Source organism: Macaca nemestrina, chromosome 8, assembly GCF_043159975.1.
Source record: "Macaca nemestrina isolate mMacNem1 chromosome 8, mMacNem.hap1, whole genome shotgun sequence".
Lineage (NCBI taxonomy): Eukaryota > Metazoa > Chordata > Mammalia > Primates > Cercopithecidae > Macaca > Macaca nemestrina.
The window spans coordinates 4473677-4490310 of NC_092132.1; the positions used below are offsets into that span (position 1 = coordinate 4473677).

Genomic DNA, 16634 nt, shown 5'->3' on the forward strand with positions numbered 1-16634 from the left:
GGAATTCTGAGTCCAATTGATAAATTTGTGTAGCTGTTAGAATATTCAAAAGAGACCAAAATAAGACAAAATCTCATGTGGTAGCCAAAGCATTGAGTTGACATATGCAATACATTATGGAGTAATTTAGCATCAATATTTTCTATTAGAAAATGTGAACAGTTTTTATGTTAAAACCTGTGCTTCATTCTATTACAGAGTGAGATGAAGGAACTCCTTAATACACATACAATACTTGCACAAAGAAAGAAGTCCAAATCCATCCTAGGTTTTTTTTTTCTTCTTTTTCTTTTTTGATGCGATCTAGGCTCACTGCAAGCTCCGCCTCCCGGGTTCACACCATTCTCCAGCCTCAGCCTCCTGAGTAGCTGGGAGGCGCCTGTCACCAGGCCCAGCTAATAAATAAATATATATATATATATATATATATATATATATATATTTTTTTTTTTTTTTTTTTTTTTAAGTAGAGACGGGATTTCACTGTGTTAGCCAGGGTGGTCTCGATCTCCTGACCTCATGATCCGCCCACCTCATCCTCCCAAAATACTAGGATTACAGGCGTGAGCCACTGCGCCTGGCCCATCCTAGTTTTTTTTTTTTTTTTTTTTTTTTTTTTTTTTTTTTTTTTTGAGACAAAGTCTTGCTCTTGGCCCTCAGGCTGGAGTGCAGTGGCACGATCTCAGCTCACTGCAACCTCTGCCTCCTGGGTTCAAGTGATTCTCCTGCCGTAGCCTGCCAAGTAGCTGGGATCATAGGCATCTGTCACCATGCCCAGCTGATTTTTTGTATTTTTAGTAGAGGCGGGGCTTCACCTTGTTGGCCAGGCTGGTCTCAAACTCCTGACCTCAGGTGATTTGCCCGTCTCGGCCTCCCAAAGTGCTGGGATTGCAGGCGTGAGCCACTGCGCCCAGCCAACAAATTGATTTTTAAAAATCAACTTTCAGAAGTCTTCTTTTGGAAGAATCTTGCAAATTTTCCTGGACCTGGATATAATCCACAATAGAAAAAGAGAATACAACATAGTGACAGTGTTCCAGCACCTTAGGAGATGCGCGATGCATGTGAATCTGTTGTGGTTGATACTCGGGATGCAAGGGTAAATGAGAGGTGGTTCCTGCTTGTTAATCTTCATTCTAATAGAGAATAACTGCACTGTGGAAGGGTTCACAAGTTGTAGGTACAAACTAAAGCTGGAGTTTTAGGGGTTGATAGATCTAGATTTTGAATCCTGACTTTAATACTTGCTTAACACAAAGTTAAGTTTTCTGATATTTATATATAATAGGACTAATAAACTCTACCTTGAAGAATTATTGTAAAGATCAGAAATATATGTAAAATGCTTAGCGTAGTAACTGGTCCCTGGTGGATACTCCTTAAGTAGGATTATTATCTACTGCTATCATTTTGATAATTCTTTCAGGCTTTTTCTGAGGCTGTAAAATGGGGATGATAATAGTACCCATCTCACAGTGGTGGTATGATGATTAAATGAGTTATTACATGTAAATCTGCTTGACATGGTGCTAGGTATATATACTTTATAGAAACTTAAATGCTTGATAAATTTGGTTTCACAAATGATAGCAGTTCTGCTGGGAGTTAGTGAAAGAGAGGTAGTCAAGAAGTGTTTTATAAGGGAAATGAACCAAGTGTGTACATAATTCTGAGTCTTGAAGCCCAGCCTCAGGATGTGACCTCCTCGCTCAGTGGCTTGAGAGAACACTCTCTAGAGCCTAGATAACAGGGAGCATTGAGACACTGAACAGAGTTTGCTTTCTCTCCGGCGGCAGAGGGGAAGCTGCTTTGGGGCTTGAGGGGAGGATGCGGGTCTGTGGTGATGCCTTATTCTATTTCAGATCTATACTCTTTGCAGAATACTTTGATCACGTCGGGCCACAAATAGATTCAGTCTGTGATCATACAGTTCTGATAATCGAGATTAAAGCTACAGGAAAACAAGTCTCAGAACTTTGAAATCATTCTCATAAATGAGATTTTTAAAATGAAGATTATTAAATTATAATTTCCCCTTTTTTCATTTTTACAATACAAATTTCATTTTGATGATGAAATATAGCATTTGATTATTTTTCCTACCTGTGAATAGTGTTTAAAAATTGTGGCAATTAATCTTCAAGATTAATTGAATTTCATAATGGTGCATTTTCCTCAACATGTAATTGGTGGTCTGCAGTAGTTCCTCTGAAATCTGCATCGGACAACTAAAAGCCACTGAATGTTTCCATCAGAGTAGCTGTGGTATTTTTCTGCCTATCTAAATACCTGTCTTGGTTTAATTCTTGCGCCTTTATTTTTGTGCTCGATAATAAACCTAGTTATGATGCAAAACAGGCTTTAGATTGAGACTTATTTTTTGTTTTGTAGAAACAAGAGCCAATTGAAGTTAAACAAATCGTTCTAGACCTAAAGCTTTTTACTTAACTGACTGGATTAATTCAGTTGCAGTTGATCAGTCTTGAGTGCCCGCTATGTGGAAGTAGTAGAAACTGTTGTTCCTTGTAAAGGATGGAAAATACATATGGAAAATAACATTTATGTACCCACCCTCCAGTTTGATGACTGTTCACTCATTTGTTTACTCATTCATTCAATAAATATTTATTGAGCACACAGACTTAGATGCTAATGCAGAAAATAAAGGAAGGTTTTGAGACAGAATATTCCTTAAATCAGTAATAGCACATAGTTGTCTACTGCTAGCTGAGGGAATGTTTCTCCTACTTTAAGAGAAAATAATGAGTAAATGTTCATACTTTTTAAATGCATATTAAGTTATGAATTCCTGGTAGGTTACAGAGAGTATTCCCATCTGATGTCTTTTATCTTCTCTGTAACAGAGATATGGCAGGCTTACTGGAGGACGTATGAAATCAGTGAATTGTAGAGCTTCCTAGGCAAGCATTGTTCAATTTCCAGATAGTTTTAACTGGCCATTTGAGATTTGTCTTCATGAGTTGAAAGTGGAGTTTATACTATGATTTCTCCAGCTGCTCATCTAAGCATGAAGAGGATGAGTGGGTAGGTTCAACATGGCTTGGGTTTACCAAGCAATTCAAACAGAGGGATAATAGGAGACAGGGGAGCTGGTTGTCTTTGCAAGAGATGGTCATAATGAGGAACCATCCAGTATGAAGTAGACAAAGATTGGTATGGAGTGAGAGGTGAGTTAACTGGGGATGGAACTCTTTGAACAAATGAGCTAGCAGGCTAGTAGGCAGTTGTTGAAGAACGGGATGTTTGAACATTTTTTTAGGGCAGAAGTCAAGATACTTTTTGTGTAAAGGGTCAGAGTAAATATTTTAGACTTTGAGAAACGAGGCAAAATGGAGGGTATTATGAAAGTACAGAACAAGAGAGAAGACAAATTTGCACAAATTTTTGTGTTGATAAAGTTCATAATAGAGTGTAGTTTTCTAGTAACACAGGTGTGCTGCTGAAGAGAATGGGATGCTTCTTGGAGGAAGGGGGGTAACATTTCATGTGAGGTTCAAAATGGGTGCGCTTATCAAAATAAATTGCAGATTTTAATCTCTTCAGGCTAATCTACAAGGAAATGGTACACATTTCATCTTTGAAAATGTGTTCACAGTAACAATTACTTGCAAGTATTGATATCACTCTTATCAGCTTTTAAAATTGAGTTTATTCATTGTTTAGAAGGCATTTCAAGAATTCCATTAGATTCTTGTCTTTGCTTTAGACTTTAAGCTTGTATTACTTTGCAGATTAATCACTTAAAATTGATGGTTAGATGGAAACACCTCAGCTGCACATTTAAATGGATTTTGAAGTATGTAAATCCTTTGCCTTTTCATTGGAGTCCAAAATATGCTGCTGGAACTGTAGTTTGAGGTCAGAAAATACATCTGCAAATTTTTGTAGAAATGGAAATTTCCCTTCTGGTTTTCACTTTTGACAGCATGGGAAGGGTGTGGAGCAGCTGAAGGTTATTATGATTCAGACTCTATTCATTGTTTCTTAATGTCCCATTTAAGTGGTCATAGATTATATGAGCTTTTCTTAATAGGAGACCGTTTTATTTCTTTAATATTTTTTGGTATAACTCATGTTTATATCTTTAACATCAAGCATAATTACTGACACAATGTAAACTATATGAAAGGTACTCAGGAAACATTTATTGAATGCATATATCTAATATTTTTCTTTTAAAACAGTGTTGTTTATCCTATTCCTTTTGTTGTAGGTGAAGAGCGATTATATGTTAGAGATAGCTGATCAAGTGGACCAGGAAATTGCTTTGAAGTTGGGTTGTCTAGAAATACGGTAAGATGGTAACTATACATTGAGGCCTTTATTTATCAATTTTTAAATTATTTTTGAATATTTTGCAGGTATTTTCCTTTTCTTCATAATGATTATCAGTGAAATACTGAATAAAATTTGAGTAAATTATGAACTGTTGGTTTGGTGCAAAGATAATTGCAGTTGTTGCCATTGATTTTATTTATTATTCAGCTGCCTCTCCCCCAGTTTTTATCATTTAACAACATAACCTTTCCTTATATATACATGTAAATGTATATCTTCCCTCTTCCCTGATTTTAGGCGATCATACTGGGAGATGCGGGGCAATGCCCTAGAAAAGAAGTCTAACTATGAAGTATTAGAGTAAGTATTATACTTATAAGCTATACCTGCAAATATGCGGAACTAAATTAGTTTGTAGTTTATCTTAAAATTAAATACTGATACTGAAACACTACTATTTCTAAAATTTTATGTCTGGAAGAGGAAAAGAACAGAATCCTTGATGACATTAATTGTGTTAGTAAACATTTAGATTTGTTGATAGATGTCTTAAAGCTAATATTGTATATGGCCTGTTAACGTACACATTTTGTCTGTGTAGAGTTAATCATAGCAAGGTGATATTTTTTCTAATTTATATTGAATTCTACAGCTGCCTATAAATTGCTTATAAATTATTGTTCGTAGTCTCCGTATAAGTTACTACAGATTGTTTTTCACAAACGGAGATACAGAAGTTACTCACTGCTCATGTATCAGAAAAATCTAGAATAACTAGAAATTTTTCCAATAATGAAATTAATTTGTGCATTAGACTGTTATATTAGATTGTATTAAATTAACCCAATCTGGAGTTTACGTTGTGGGAGACTAGAAGCCCTATACTTCATCTTTTTCATAATTAATTCAGCAAAAGATAATTGAACATTGAGTCCTTTGTAGCTAAGTGCCGGAGATTCGGAAATAAAACAAAATTTTAACCCCCAGGAAGCATTTCACTAAAAGGAAGACTCTCAGACAAGTAAGCAAAATTATAACATAATGTGCTAGAAATGAAAGTGGAAGTATCAGCTGGGTGTTTGCAGGAGAATGGTGCTTGATGTGTGAGGTGTTTTCACATGGAGATGTTATTTAACCTAAGTCTTAAAGAATGAGTGGTTCACAAAGTGTAGGTATGTGGGGTTTGTTGCATGGGACCCAGGAAGCCAGTCAAGAGGATAAATCAACATTTGCAAAGGCATAGAAACATGGACCATCAGGCAAAGGTTAGGAAACTCTAAGTTGGTTGTGAGTAGATAGAATAGCATTCTTATGAGGGAGATAGGGACGTGTATACAGGGACCAGGTCGTTACCTCTCTAGTACATTATTCAAAGAGTCTGGACTTAGCCTTTGAGCATCGCTAACTCATCATTTCAAGCAGGACAATTATATGATGAGATTCGCAAGTTAGAATTCCATATTTGTGAGATTAGAATTTTATTAAAGAAGTTTAAAGATGGAAGCAGTGAGTCAGGAAGCTGCCGTACCTTTCTTGTCCATGTGAGAATGATGAGGCTGTGAGACAGAAGGAAGCAGTGGCCATGGAGACCTGGGCTAGCAGAGGCAGAGTCTGTGTGACTGGAGCCTGATTATATTTGAATCAAGGACAGGGAGGAACCCAAGGAGTCTCTTGGTTTTCTCTCATGGGCCACTATGGATACCAGTCACAGAAAAGCAGTGTGCTTGAGGAGAAAGAAAACAAGTTACTTGGAGCATGTTGATTTTTAGTTCTAAGGGAACATTCATGTTTTTTAAAATGAAAAAGGAAAGATCACTGTTCGTTTATTTCACTGTTATGAAATCACAAATACCAGCAGCATTAAAAATCATCTCTTATGGTACTCTGTGCTTAGATCTTGGTTTCTAGTACCATTCTTCAGTGGAAGGAACCAGAGCTCCTTAGAAAAATGCAGTTCGAGGGAGAGGAGAAAAAATACAAGGGTGAGCCCTAGAGCTGCTTGTAGTGCCAGAAAGAAGGAAGTGCTCAAAAAGCAAAACGATGGGGCCGTGTCAGAGGATGAAGGAGCCAGTGGAAAAAGTTCCCAGTGACAAAAGCTGGAACAATTTGAGCAACAAATTAAGTTACATAGTAATAGATTATAACCCAAAGTATGAATACCCATGAATCCATAGTAATATAAATACTTGAATCAATAAATATTTAAAGGAGCAGTGACAAATTTCCTCTACAGAAAAATTCCAAAAAATTTATGTAGATTCCCTCTCTCAAAGGAGGTAGGGCATAAAACTCATCTCTAACATATGAGCTACATTTAGTGACTTGTTTCTAAAGAGTATAATAAGGAAAGGAAGTGTGGGGAAAAAGTAACTTTACAGTGAAGAAACCTGACAGGCATGACCTCAGCCAGGTGGTCAAAGTCAGCATAACCAGTGATCAGTAGTGTTGATAGTGTGCAACCATGATGTAATGTGTTGAGAAAGACACTTTACCTCTGTAGCCTTCCTCATAACAAAACCCCATAACCTGAGTCTAATCATGAGAAAAAACATCAAACAAATCCCTCTTTAGGGACATTTTACAAAGTACCTAACCAGTACTCCTCAAAATTGTCAAGGTGATGAAGGAAACAGTGGAAGTCAGAGAAACTCACATATCCAGGAGTTGCCTAAAGAAACATGATGATTACATGTAATGTGGTGTCCTCAATAAGATCTTGGAACAGAAAAAGGATAGGGAAAAAACTGATGAAATCTGAGTACAGAGTTTGTTAATCATAATATATTCATACTGGGTTTATTATTTGTGACAAATGTACCAAAGTAATGCAAGATATTAATAGTAGGGGGACCTGGATGTGGACTATACAGGATACTCTCTTTGTAACTCTTTTGTAAATCTAAAACTATTGTAAAATAAAAGGCCTATCTAAAAAGAAAATCCTGATGGGAGAATTAAGCAAGTAGTTAGAGATGATCTAAAAAGGTACAATAGATGGCAAATAGTTACGTGAAGTCAAGAGAAGAGTGCTAGTTCAGTGGCCTGACTGAGTTACATACAGGGAGAGGACTCCAGGAACACATGTGATCATCTTTCAGGGTCGCTGTGGAAGCCTACCCTAGTGTAGTGACTGGGGAAAAAGAATGATGTGATTTGTATTCTACCTATCTCTATGTGAGGCCAAGACAGGAAAATGAAATAGCAACTGAGAGATAGAGTCTGTGTGAGAACCAGAGGTGTACAAAGGAATGAAGACAGCCAGACATACTGTCAAAAGGATACAGGAAGAGAGATACTTGAAAGAAATTTCCACGAATAATACATTGACATGTTTTTAATCGCCAAAACAGTTAAAGAAAAGCAGATTATCTGTCAAGGTGAATTTCTGAGTGGTACGTTTGGAGAGAAGAATTTTAAGTTCAAGATCTGTTTGAAATGAAAGTCAAATTTTGCACTGAAGTTGGTGTAAATTGGGCTTATTTCTAGAAATTACAGAACTTCAGATGATCAGAGAAGAGACGAATAGAAGAGGACAAATTAGGGCTTTAACCAGTGCTTTCAAAACGTTACATAGTTTTTGTCAGGGGTCAGTGAAATGGAGAATATGAGAATTGCTATACATGTCTACGGCCATACCACCCTGAACGTGCCCGATCTCATCTGATCTCGGAAGCTAAGCAGGGTCGGGCCTGGTTTGTACTTGGATGGGAGAATTGCTATACATAAGTAAGGGCTTGTGATTATTATTGCTTGAAACAGAAGAACTAGACAGCATGAGTTTGTAAATTAGATCCTTCTTAGAGGACTGCATGGAAAGTTGAATTATCTGTTGTTTTGATATGGCTGTTTCATCTTAGTTAATTTATATGTGCGATATTTAAAGTAAGTAAATATGACAGTTAAAAGAAAGAGGAATCTTGAGTTTCTTGTAGTTCTAGGATATTATTGTGCTTATTTTGCTGTCCCCTCTTTCTAAATTCCTGTGCTTTTGTTCCATGTTAGTGATTCTTTGCAATTATACAACTTGTGTGAATTCAGCACCCTGTCTCCTTATAAGTAGATTAGTTGAGTGACTTCTTAAAGCAGAATATCTGGGTTCAAGTCCTTATTACACCTTGACTATTTTATTTGCCAGGTTTTATTAGTAAGCTCTTGGTGTCTGTTTCCAAACGTGTAAAATGGGGATATTGGTGATACATATATAGGAGCGTCGTAAGGAGTGAGATAATTTATGTCAAGAGCTTAATACATATTGTACCCAACACTGAATAAATGCGGACTATAATTATGATTATTATCCATGGGAGATACTGATTGTCAGTCAGGATGAAAACCAAACTGTAGAGTTTCTTTAAAGAGCATTAAGAAAAAAAAAATGATAGAAAACAATGTTATTGTTCATCTGTTGGTTTAATTTTGAGCCCTTTTAAAATGATTTTTAATTTATTTGTTTTCAAAGGTAATAATACATTCTAGTTAGAGAAACATTGAAACTACACTGTCAAATAAGAAAATTTTTTCAACTCCTCTTACTGATAACCATCATCATAGTTTTAGTAAATATCCTTATAGCTCTCTGTTTCAACAATTGTGTGCGCATTCAATGCATAGTTTTAATATAAGTGGAATGATCCTATATGCATCTTGCCTTTTTATTCAACTTTATGTTTAATACATCTTTCCATGTGACTAAATAGAAATATACATTAGTATATAGTCCACCCATGAGTATACAATACTACATTTAAACAGCCACATAATAGTTGACATTCAGTTCAGGTTAATAATAGTGTAAGGCATGGTGCCATTTTTTGTTCATTTTTGCCTATATGATAGGCAACAGATGATAACTTGCTTTATATTAGTTTGATTACTGGTAATATTAAACCTCTTTGCATATATGGCCATTTTTAAGTTTTTTTGTAAATTAACTATTTTAAATAAGCTTTTCTAATATGTTTATTTTTTCTTTATTGATCTTAAGCAGTGTTTGTCATGTTAACACTATCTTGTAATGTTAGTTCTGTATTTTCTTTCCTAGCTCGTCATTTTCTTTCAACTATGTGTATATGGCTCTCATCATACAGAAGTTTGTCTTTCTTTAATGTAGTAAAATGGTATTTTCATTTTGGTTTTTGAGTTTTAAGATCCTATTTTTACAAAGGCATTCCAGAAGTTAAGATTGTTAAATGTTTGTTTTGAAACTTTTGTGCATTCATTCTGTTTTTATATTTTCAAATGTGTGGATTTTAAAAATATTTTCTTTTTAAATTAACTTTTGACTTAATGGCATTATGCTCAGATAGCATGGTCTGTGTGACAAGAGCCTCTCAGCTTTTGTGGAGCCTTCCTTTGTGGACCCTAGAATAAGATCATTTTCCCCTAGTGTTTTATCATGAAAAAGTTTCAAAAATACAAAAAAGTTGAGAGACTTGTTCAGTCAGCATCTATGTGTCTAGCACCAGAATGCTACAGTTATTAACATTTTGTTGTATTTGCTCTGTGTGATCAGTTGTTATAAATGTTTTAGTGTGACTTAAAAAATGCATTTCCTATTCAAGCTTGTTAACATACCCATCTGTGATAATGACTTTGCCAGTTTCTTCCTATAAGTCTATTTATTTTTCCTTTGTATTTTGAGGCTCTTTTATTTAAACATCCAAACAATATGCGTTTTTGGTAAATTGAATCTTGCATCATTATGTAGTGATCTTCTCTATGCCTGATAATTTTTTGTTGTTGTTGTTGTTGTTCTGAAATCTGTTTTGCCTTCTTTGGTTAGCCTTGACCTGGTTTATACATTACCATTTTTTCACTTTCAACTTTTGTGTGTCCTTATACTTTTTAGGTGTGTCTTTTAAAAATGTCATAGTGCTGGATTTCTTAAATCCAGTTTGCTAAGTATGTCTTTGAACTGATAGGTTAAGTACATTTGTATTTCTTAGGATGCGTGATATATTGGACTCGCTTTTATTGTCTGTTTCCAGTGTCCTAGAAATGAATTGTGTGTGACTGCATGTGCTGTTTATTTCTTAGTTGGTATTCTTAGTCCACATTTTCTTCTGTAATTACTTTGAAATTTACAAACATCTCTACTCTTTCATTAGTTACCCTTACATTTAACCTTCTATATTAACCAACTCCAGATTTTAAACTTATCTAACCCTGTCTTAAAGCAAGGACCTTGAAACACCTTAAGTCTCCCCATCTTCTTCCAACTTACACATCATTTTTTCCTGTTATTTTAGTTGTATCTTTTCAAAATTGAAACTCCAAATATTAGACATTATTATTATTTTATACAGTTATTATTTTTGGCTTTCCCTGCATGTGTATTATTTTATTTCTTAAACATCCTTTATTGGGCCAGGTGCAGTAGCTCATACCTATAATCCCAGCACACTGGGAGGCCAAGGTGGGAAGATGTGTTGACCAGCATGGATAACATAATGTTGCAAGACCTCATCTCTACAAATAATTTTAAAAACTAGCCAGGTGCAGTGGCACGCAGCTGTGGTCCCACCTAGTTGGGAGGCTGAGGCTGGAGGATTGCTTGAGCTCAGGTTGTTGTGGCTGCAGTGAGCTGTGATCATGCCACTGCACTCCAGCCTGGGCAACAGAGCAAGACCTTGTTTAAAATAACCATGTTTGTATCTCAGACCACCTTTCTGGTATGCTTTTCCTTTTGTTCCAAATATATTGTTCAGATCATTGGGTTTTTTTTCCTCAACACCGTAAAGATATTCTGTTATGACTAGAAATGTCTATTGACATTTCTTTGTGGTTGCTTTTTCTTTTAAGGTCCTTTTCCTACTTTTCATCTTTTCTAGTTTTATTCATGTCTTGTGCTTCGATTTCTTTTTATAAATCCAGTTGGAATAAGGCATACTTCTCAATTCTGTAGATTCATGTTTTTCATCTGGAAAATATATGCCACTGTCTCTTTAATAATCAATAGATGCATTTCTGATCTTTGCTATCTCTTACATTTTTTGTATTTTCTATCTCTGTCTCTCTGGATCCTCTTTTTTGGGGGGGATTTTTCCTTGGATTTGTTGTCTAATTCTTTAATTCTCTTCAGTAGTATCTTTATGCCATACGTTGTTCATTTATTTCATTCTACCACTTACATTTTTCATTTCTAGACGTTCCATTTCATATGATGTAATCTTCTTCATGCTTGGTAACCTCTGCTATGCGCATCTGTGGTGTTTGCACCATTTATTTCTTCATGTTTTTTATGCATAGCTGTTTTCTGTTCTGTATTTGACAATAACCTTGAGGTACTGGGATGTCTCAATCTGCTGTTACTCTGACTCTCACTCAGGCCACCAAAGTGGCTTGAATCAGAGGCTAGTGGCCCTAGACTGAGCAAGCTGAATTCCAGGGGGCTTAATTTCCACTGTTGCGGCTTCTGACAAGAGCCAGGAAATGATACCACTTCCGACTCCCTCAGGTCCAGTCTCAGTGCCCAAGTGCCGGGTTCATCGTCCCCACCTTGCAGGTACCGTCGGTCCAGAAAGCCAAAAAGTTTCCCTTCTGCATGTCGTGCTGTGTGTGTGTGTGTGTGTGTGCGCGTGCGTGCACTGGGGGCATCCTAGAAACCTGCATGTTTATCTCCCTATTGCCTAAACATTCTTCATTGTAGCTCAATCTATCTTTCCAACATCAGTTTCCCTTTTTCTTTTACTTTGAAGTGTTTTTTTGTTTGTTTGTTTATTTTGTATTTTGAGACGGAGTCTCACTCTGTCTTCCAAGCTGGAGTGCAGTGGCACGATCTCAGCTCACTGCAAGCTCCGCCTTCTGGGTTCATGCCATTCTTCTGCCTCAGCCTCCTGAGTAGCTGGGACTACAGGTGCCCACCTCCATGCCTGGCTAATTTGTTGTGTTTTTAGTAAAGACGGGGTTTCACTGTGTTAGCCAGGATGGTCTCGATCTCCTGATCTTGTGATCCGCCCGCCTCAGCCTCCCAAAGTGCTGGGATTACAAGTGTGAGCCACCGCACCCGGCCTAGAAATTTTTAATATGTAGTTTCTGATGATAAAATTCTGTTTTTAAATCTCTCTCTCTTAAAAATTTCACCCTTGTTCTTGAACAGTAGCTTAACGGATGCTGGTCAAGCAGTCTTCCTACTTTGGCCTCCCAATGTGCTGAGATCATAGGTATGAGCCACCACACCTGGCCCAATAATAGCATACCAGCAAAAACATTAACCTATTTATATTTTATATAATAAAGATACTTAACAACATTGCATTTGGTCCTGTCTTCCATTGCGGCCATTGTAAAGGCTGATGCCAGTGCTTTAGGAGTGGCCTGGCTGAGAGGATGTGCAGGGACTTGCATGCATACACCATGGCTGTTCTATCACAGGAGCAACTGGGGACCCTAGCGGCCCCCATACCTCAAGGAGAGCATTGGCATTGCTTTTTCCTATTGGTTTTGGCTAGTAACTTGGAGCCATTTAGAAATTTATTTATTTCTTCAGTACAGAAAGGAAGTATACATGAATGCAGAATACTACTTGTTTCTTATTAGTTCTTTTCATGGTTCTCTTTTTCCTTTCTAATAAGAAAACTCATGAAATGTTCCACATAATTTATTAGATTCTGGCAGGAATTTTAAAGTCAAACTCAGTTGTTTACAGCCTAATGCAGAATACCCTTTCAGCTTTACTGTATTTTTTTTTTTTTTTTTTTGAGACGGAGCCTTGCTATATTGCCCAGACTGGAGTGCAGTGGCGCAACCTCGGCTCGCTGCAACCTCCTCCCAGGTTCACGCGATTCTCCTGCCTTAGCCTCCCAAATAACTGGGATTACAGGTGCCCGCCATCATGCCTGGCTGATTTTTTTTTTTTGTATTTTTAGTAGAGATGGGGTTTTACTATGTTGGCCAGGCTGATTTTGAACTCCTGACCTCAAGTGATCAGCCCACCTCGGGCTCCTTAAAGTGCTAGGATTATAGGCGTGAGCCACCACGCCTGGCTGCTTTACTGTATTAATAAATAACTTTTTTTGTTTCTGTTTGTTTGTTTTGAGACAGAGTCTCTCGCTCTGTTGCCCAGGCTAGAGTGCAGTGGCATGATCTCAGCTCAGTGCAACCTCCAACTCCCAGGTTCAAGTGATTCTCCTGCCTCAGCCACCCAAGTAGCAGGGATTACAGGTGTGCACCACCATCCCCAGCTAATTTTTATATTTTTAGTAGAGATAGGCTTTCATCATTTTGGCCAGGCTGGTCTCGAATGCCTGACCTCTAGTGATCCACCCGCGTTGACCTCCCAAAGTGCTGGGATTACAGGTGTGAGTCACCATGCCCAGCCATAAATAACTATTTTGAGTTATACTAGTACTGCTACCGCTAAGGCACAGTTTCTGAGAGTGAGACAAATACTATCTAGAAACTTAAGGGTTTTTTCTTTAAACCAGCTAAAGAGTTCATTAGTCTTTCTTTTTCATGTCTTTCCAATCTAGGAAGAACCAAGGTACCTTTTTTGTAGGCAAAGGAGAAGACAGTGAAGTCCCCCAGCCCCTGTCCCTGGTACGTTACTTCCTGTGGGTTCACACAACAGGGAACAACTGGAGTGTAAAACAGACAATACTTTTATTTACATCTTTTGTAAATAAGAGGTGAGGAGGAGAGAAAGCAGCTACCGTCTGGTCACAAAAACATCCCCAGCTTCTAAGTAGAGATCCAAAACACTTCTAGTATTAAACATTGGAATAAATGTAAGCACACATTTTTAAAAGTCTGATTAAAAAGAAGACATAATTATTTACCCAGTTATTCCAGTTCAAGGTCATGGGTGGCTGGACTCTATCCCAGCAGCTCAGGATGCAGGGCAGGAGCCAGCCCTGAACAGGATGCCATTCTTGTCACAGGGAATACTCTCTCCTCCCTCCCTATACTCACTCATCCTAGGACAGTTCAGATACCAGTTCCCCTAACATGCATATCTTTGGGATGTGGGAGGAAACTGGAGTAACCATAGAAACCCCACACAGACACAGGGAGAACATGCACACTCCATATAGTGACCCAGCTGGGAATCGATTTTTTTTTCTCATCTACATTATAATGAAACAACATTAAATAATAGTGACATTATTTATGAACCTGCTGTTTAGTACTTTCCCTTAGAGGAACATAGGAGAAAACATAGTCACATAGCCATACCTTGCTACAGAAGAGACTGGGGAAGGCAGCACTGTACCTGACCAAAAGACAACTTCATCCCCAGGATGAAGGGAAGAATGTCATTAAGAAACAGCAATCTCCATTGCAGTTAGATAATTTTAGCGTTTGTCTATTGTTAAGAGGCTTGAGTATAATTTAGAGGTGAAAGTACCACCATACTATTTCTGAATTAAATATACTCAATTCTGACAGTTTTGGAGAAAAGGTAAGATAGAGTTACTACATGGAAATGCCTGTTTAAGTTATATTTGAAGTTAGTTTTGGCTGCATTTTTGCCTAGGTTTTAAGTATTTGAGGGATTGTGTTCACAAAATATTAAACAAGGTCGCCAGACAAGAATCTTCTCAGAAATACTGCCAGAAGAGAAATAAATTTACCTTTGACATAAGAATTTGCTTATAATAAGGTTAGTTTCTTTTTAATATGTAAAGACAGTTGATTGCCATCGGAGGCTTCTGAAAGCCAGCTGTGTTACGAATTTGTAGATGTGAATACACACGTGCAGGATAAGACCACAGGCTGGGACTAGACGGGCACTGTAGAGGATTCATCTCAGTGAGTGGGGTATGCTGATGGCAGTCAGCTGGTGCAGGTGGGGAGGGGCCCTCCTACACAGCCTCTTTTCCTGAACGATTCTGGATGGCCACTATGGTGTGAAAGGAGGAATACGAGGAGGTGCACAGTCATCATGCAGGGATGTGGGAGGGCAGAGCTCTCTAGGGATTTTCCAAAAATGCTAAATGGCAACAGGAATCAGTGGAGTAATGAATGGGATTTTGAGGTTTAGCAAAAGAGAACGAAGACCACATCAGTCAGCAGTGTTCTAAATCTTTCACTTAAAGGATAGAGGTCAGTTAAACATGAAGAGAGTTCTGGTTAAAATTGGCCACAAAAACCTTAAATCTCGATGGCTAAGTGCATTGGTTTTAAACTCTTATAGTACCTTTCACACTGTGTGGTAGTTAGTTGTTTATGTAATTATCTCACTTAAGAAAAGGAAACATATTAGTGATTTTTCTACCCCATGATCTCTTATGGTGCCTAGTATGTCATACAGTCTCCGTGAGGAAGTAAACGAATACAGCCTCTCTAGTCTTTGTAGCTTCAAATCTAAATGATTTGAATCTTAGTGAATAGATCATAGAAACTGTTTTTGTTAGTTCTGAGAGAGAAGTAGGAAAGGTAATACTTAGAAGCCCTCTGCTATGTATATACAGGCAATCCCAATGAAAGGCTTCTTGTTTAACGTACAGCTGTCTCCTGTAAGATCTGCTGCCTTCTGCATTGTCATGGTAGAGCTCTCTCCTCACCCCTCTATACCTCCTTTCCCCAGTCTTTCTGAGCAAGGCAGGAACCTTGTGTGGTTGTGCCTGTGGTAGCTCTGCACCTATCCCCAGTGCTCATGCATTTCACCCGTCTCTGCCCTTACTGAGGAGCCTTTGGGCCCACAGCAGCAAGCCCTAGAGAATGAGGGTGCCCGAAGTCCTAGATTCATTGCTCTGTCGCAGCCCCACCCATTGCAGCTTTCTGCAACAATGGAACTGTTCTGTGGGTGCCCCACTGAGTTTGGTGGCCTCTAGCCCCACGGGACTGCTCATCACTTGAAATGTGCTGAGCATTGCAGTTGGGAACATAATTTTTAATTTAATTCAACTAATTTAAGTATAAATAGCTACATATCACTAGTGGTTGCATATTGGGCAACACAGTTCTAACCTAATGTTAGTGTCTTGTCATCTGTGTATGGGTTCAAGAGTTTTCTCTGAACTGATGTGGGAATCTAATAAACTGATGCTTGGGTTTGGGAACTGGGGTTTGGCAGTATTCTAAAAGCTTCATGTGAGCTAGTTTTTTATTACATGAGTTTAAATGCATTTAGGACATATCCTTTGACAGTTAATATAGTCAGGAATTATTATATGATAAAGGTTAGTAATTATGTTTTGTTTATGATGTATAAGTTGTATTTGTTGTTTTATTCACATACAGGACAGTTGTATAGAGTTTGGGCTCAAAGAAGGTTTTTATGCCACTTGAGGCAAAACTACTGCTTATTAGAGTGCACGTTGTAAACCAGTCCCAGACACACAGATCGTGGAGAGAGGCGACCTCATATTAAAAATGGGACAGCCTACAAGTCC

General features: G+C 37.8%; 1 protein-coding gene across 35 annotated transcripts in view; it reads left to right on the forward strand.

The window, feature by feature from the left end:
* The window catches only part of LOC105488506 (protein tyrosine kinase 2), a 357242-nt gene that overhangs the window by 152039 nt on the left and 188569 nt on the right, over positions 1-16634 (forward strand). For 34 of the 35 annotated variants that reach the window (XR_011606671.1, XM_071067741.1, XM_071067734.1 and 31 more), the window contains 2 exons: positions 4235-4314; positions 4597-4659. Coding sequence is in view for 34 of the 35 variants with exons in the window: in XM_071067741.1 (XP_070923842.1) it covers positions 4235-4314; positions 4597-4659 (143 nt within the window). In the remaining variant the exon portion in view is untranslated. Of the gene's footprint in view, positions 1-4234; positions 4315-4596; positions 4660-6904; positions 6991-16634 lie in introns of those variants that run through there. The other variant, XM_071067762.1, reaches the window with a different exon arrangement.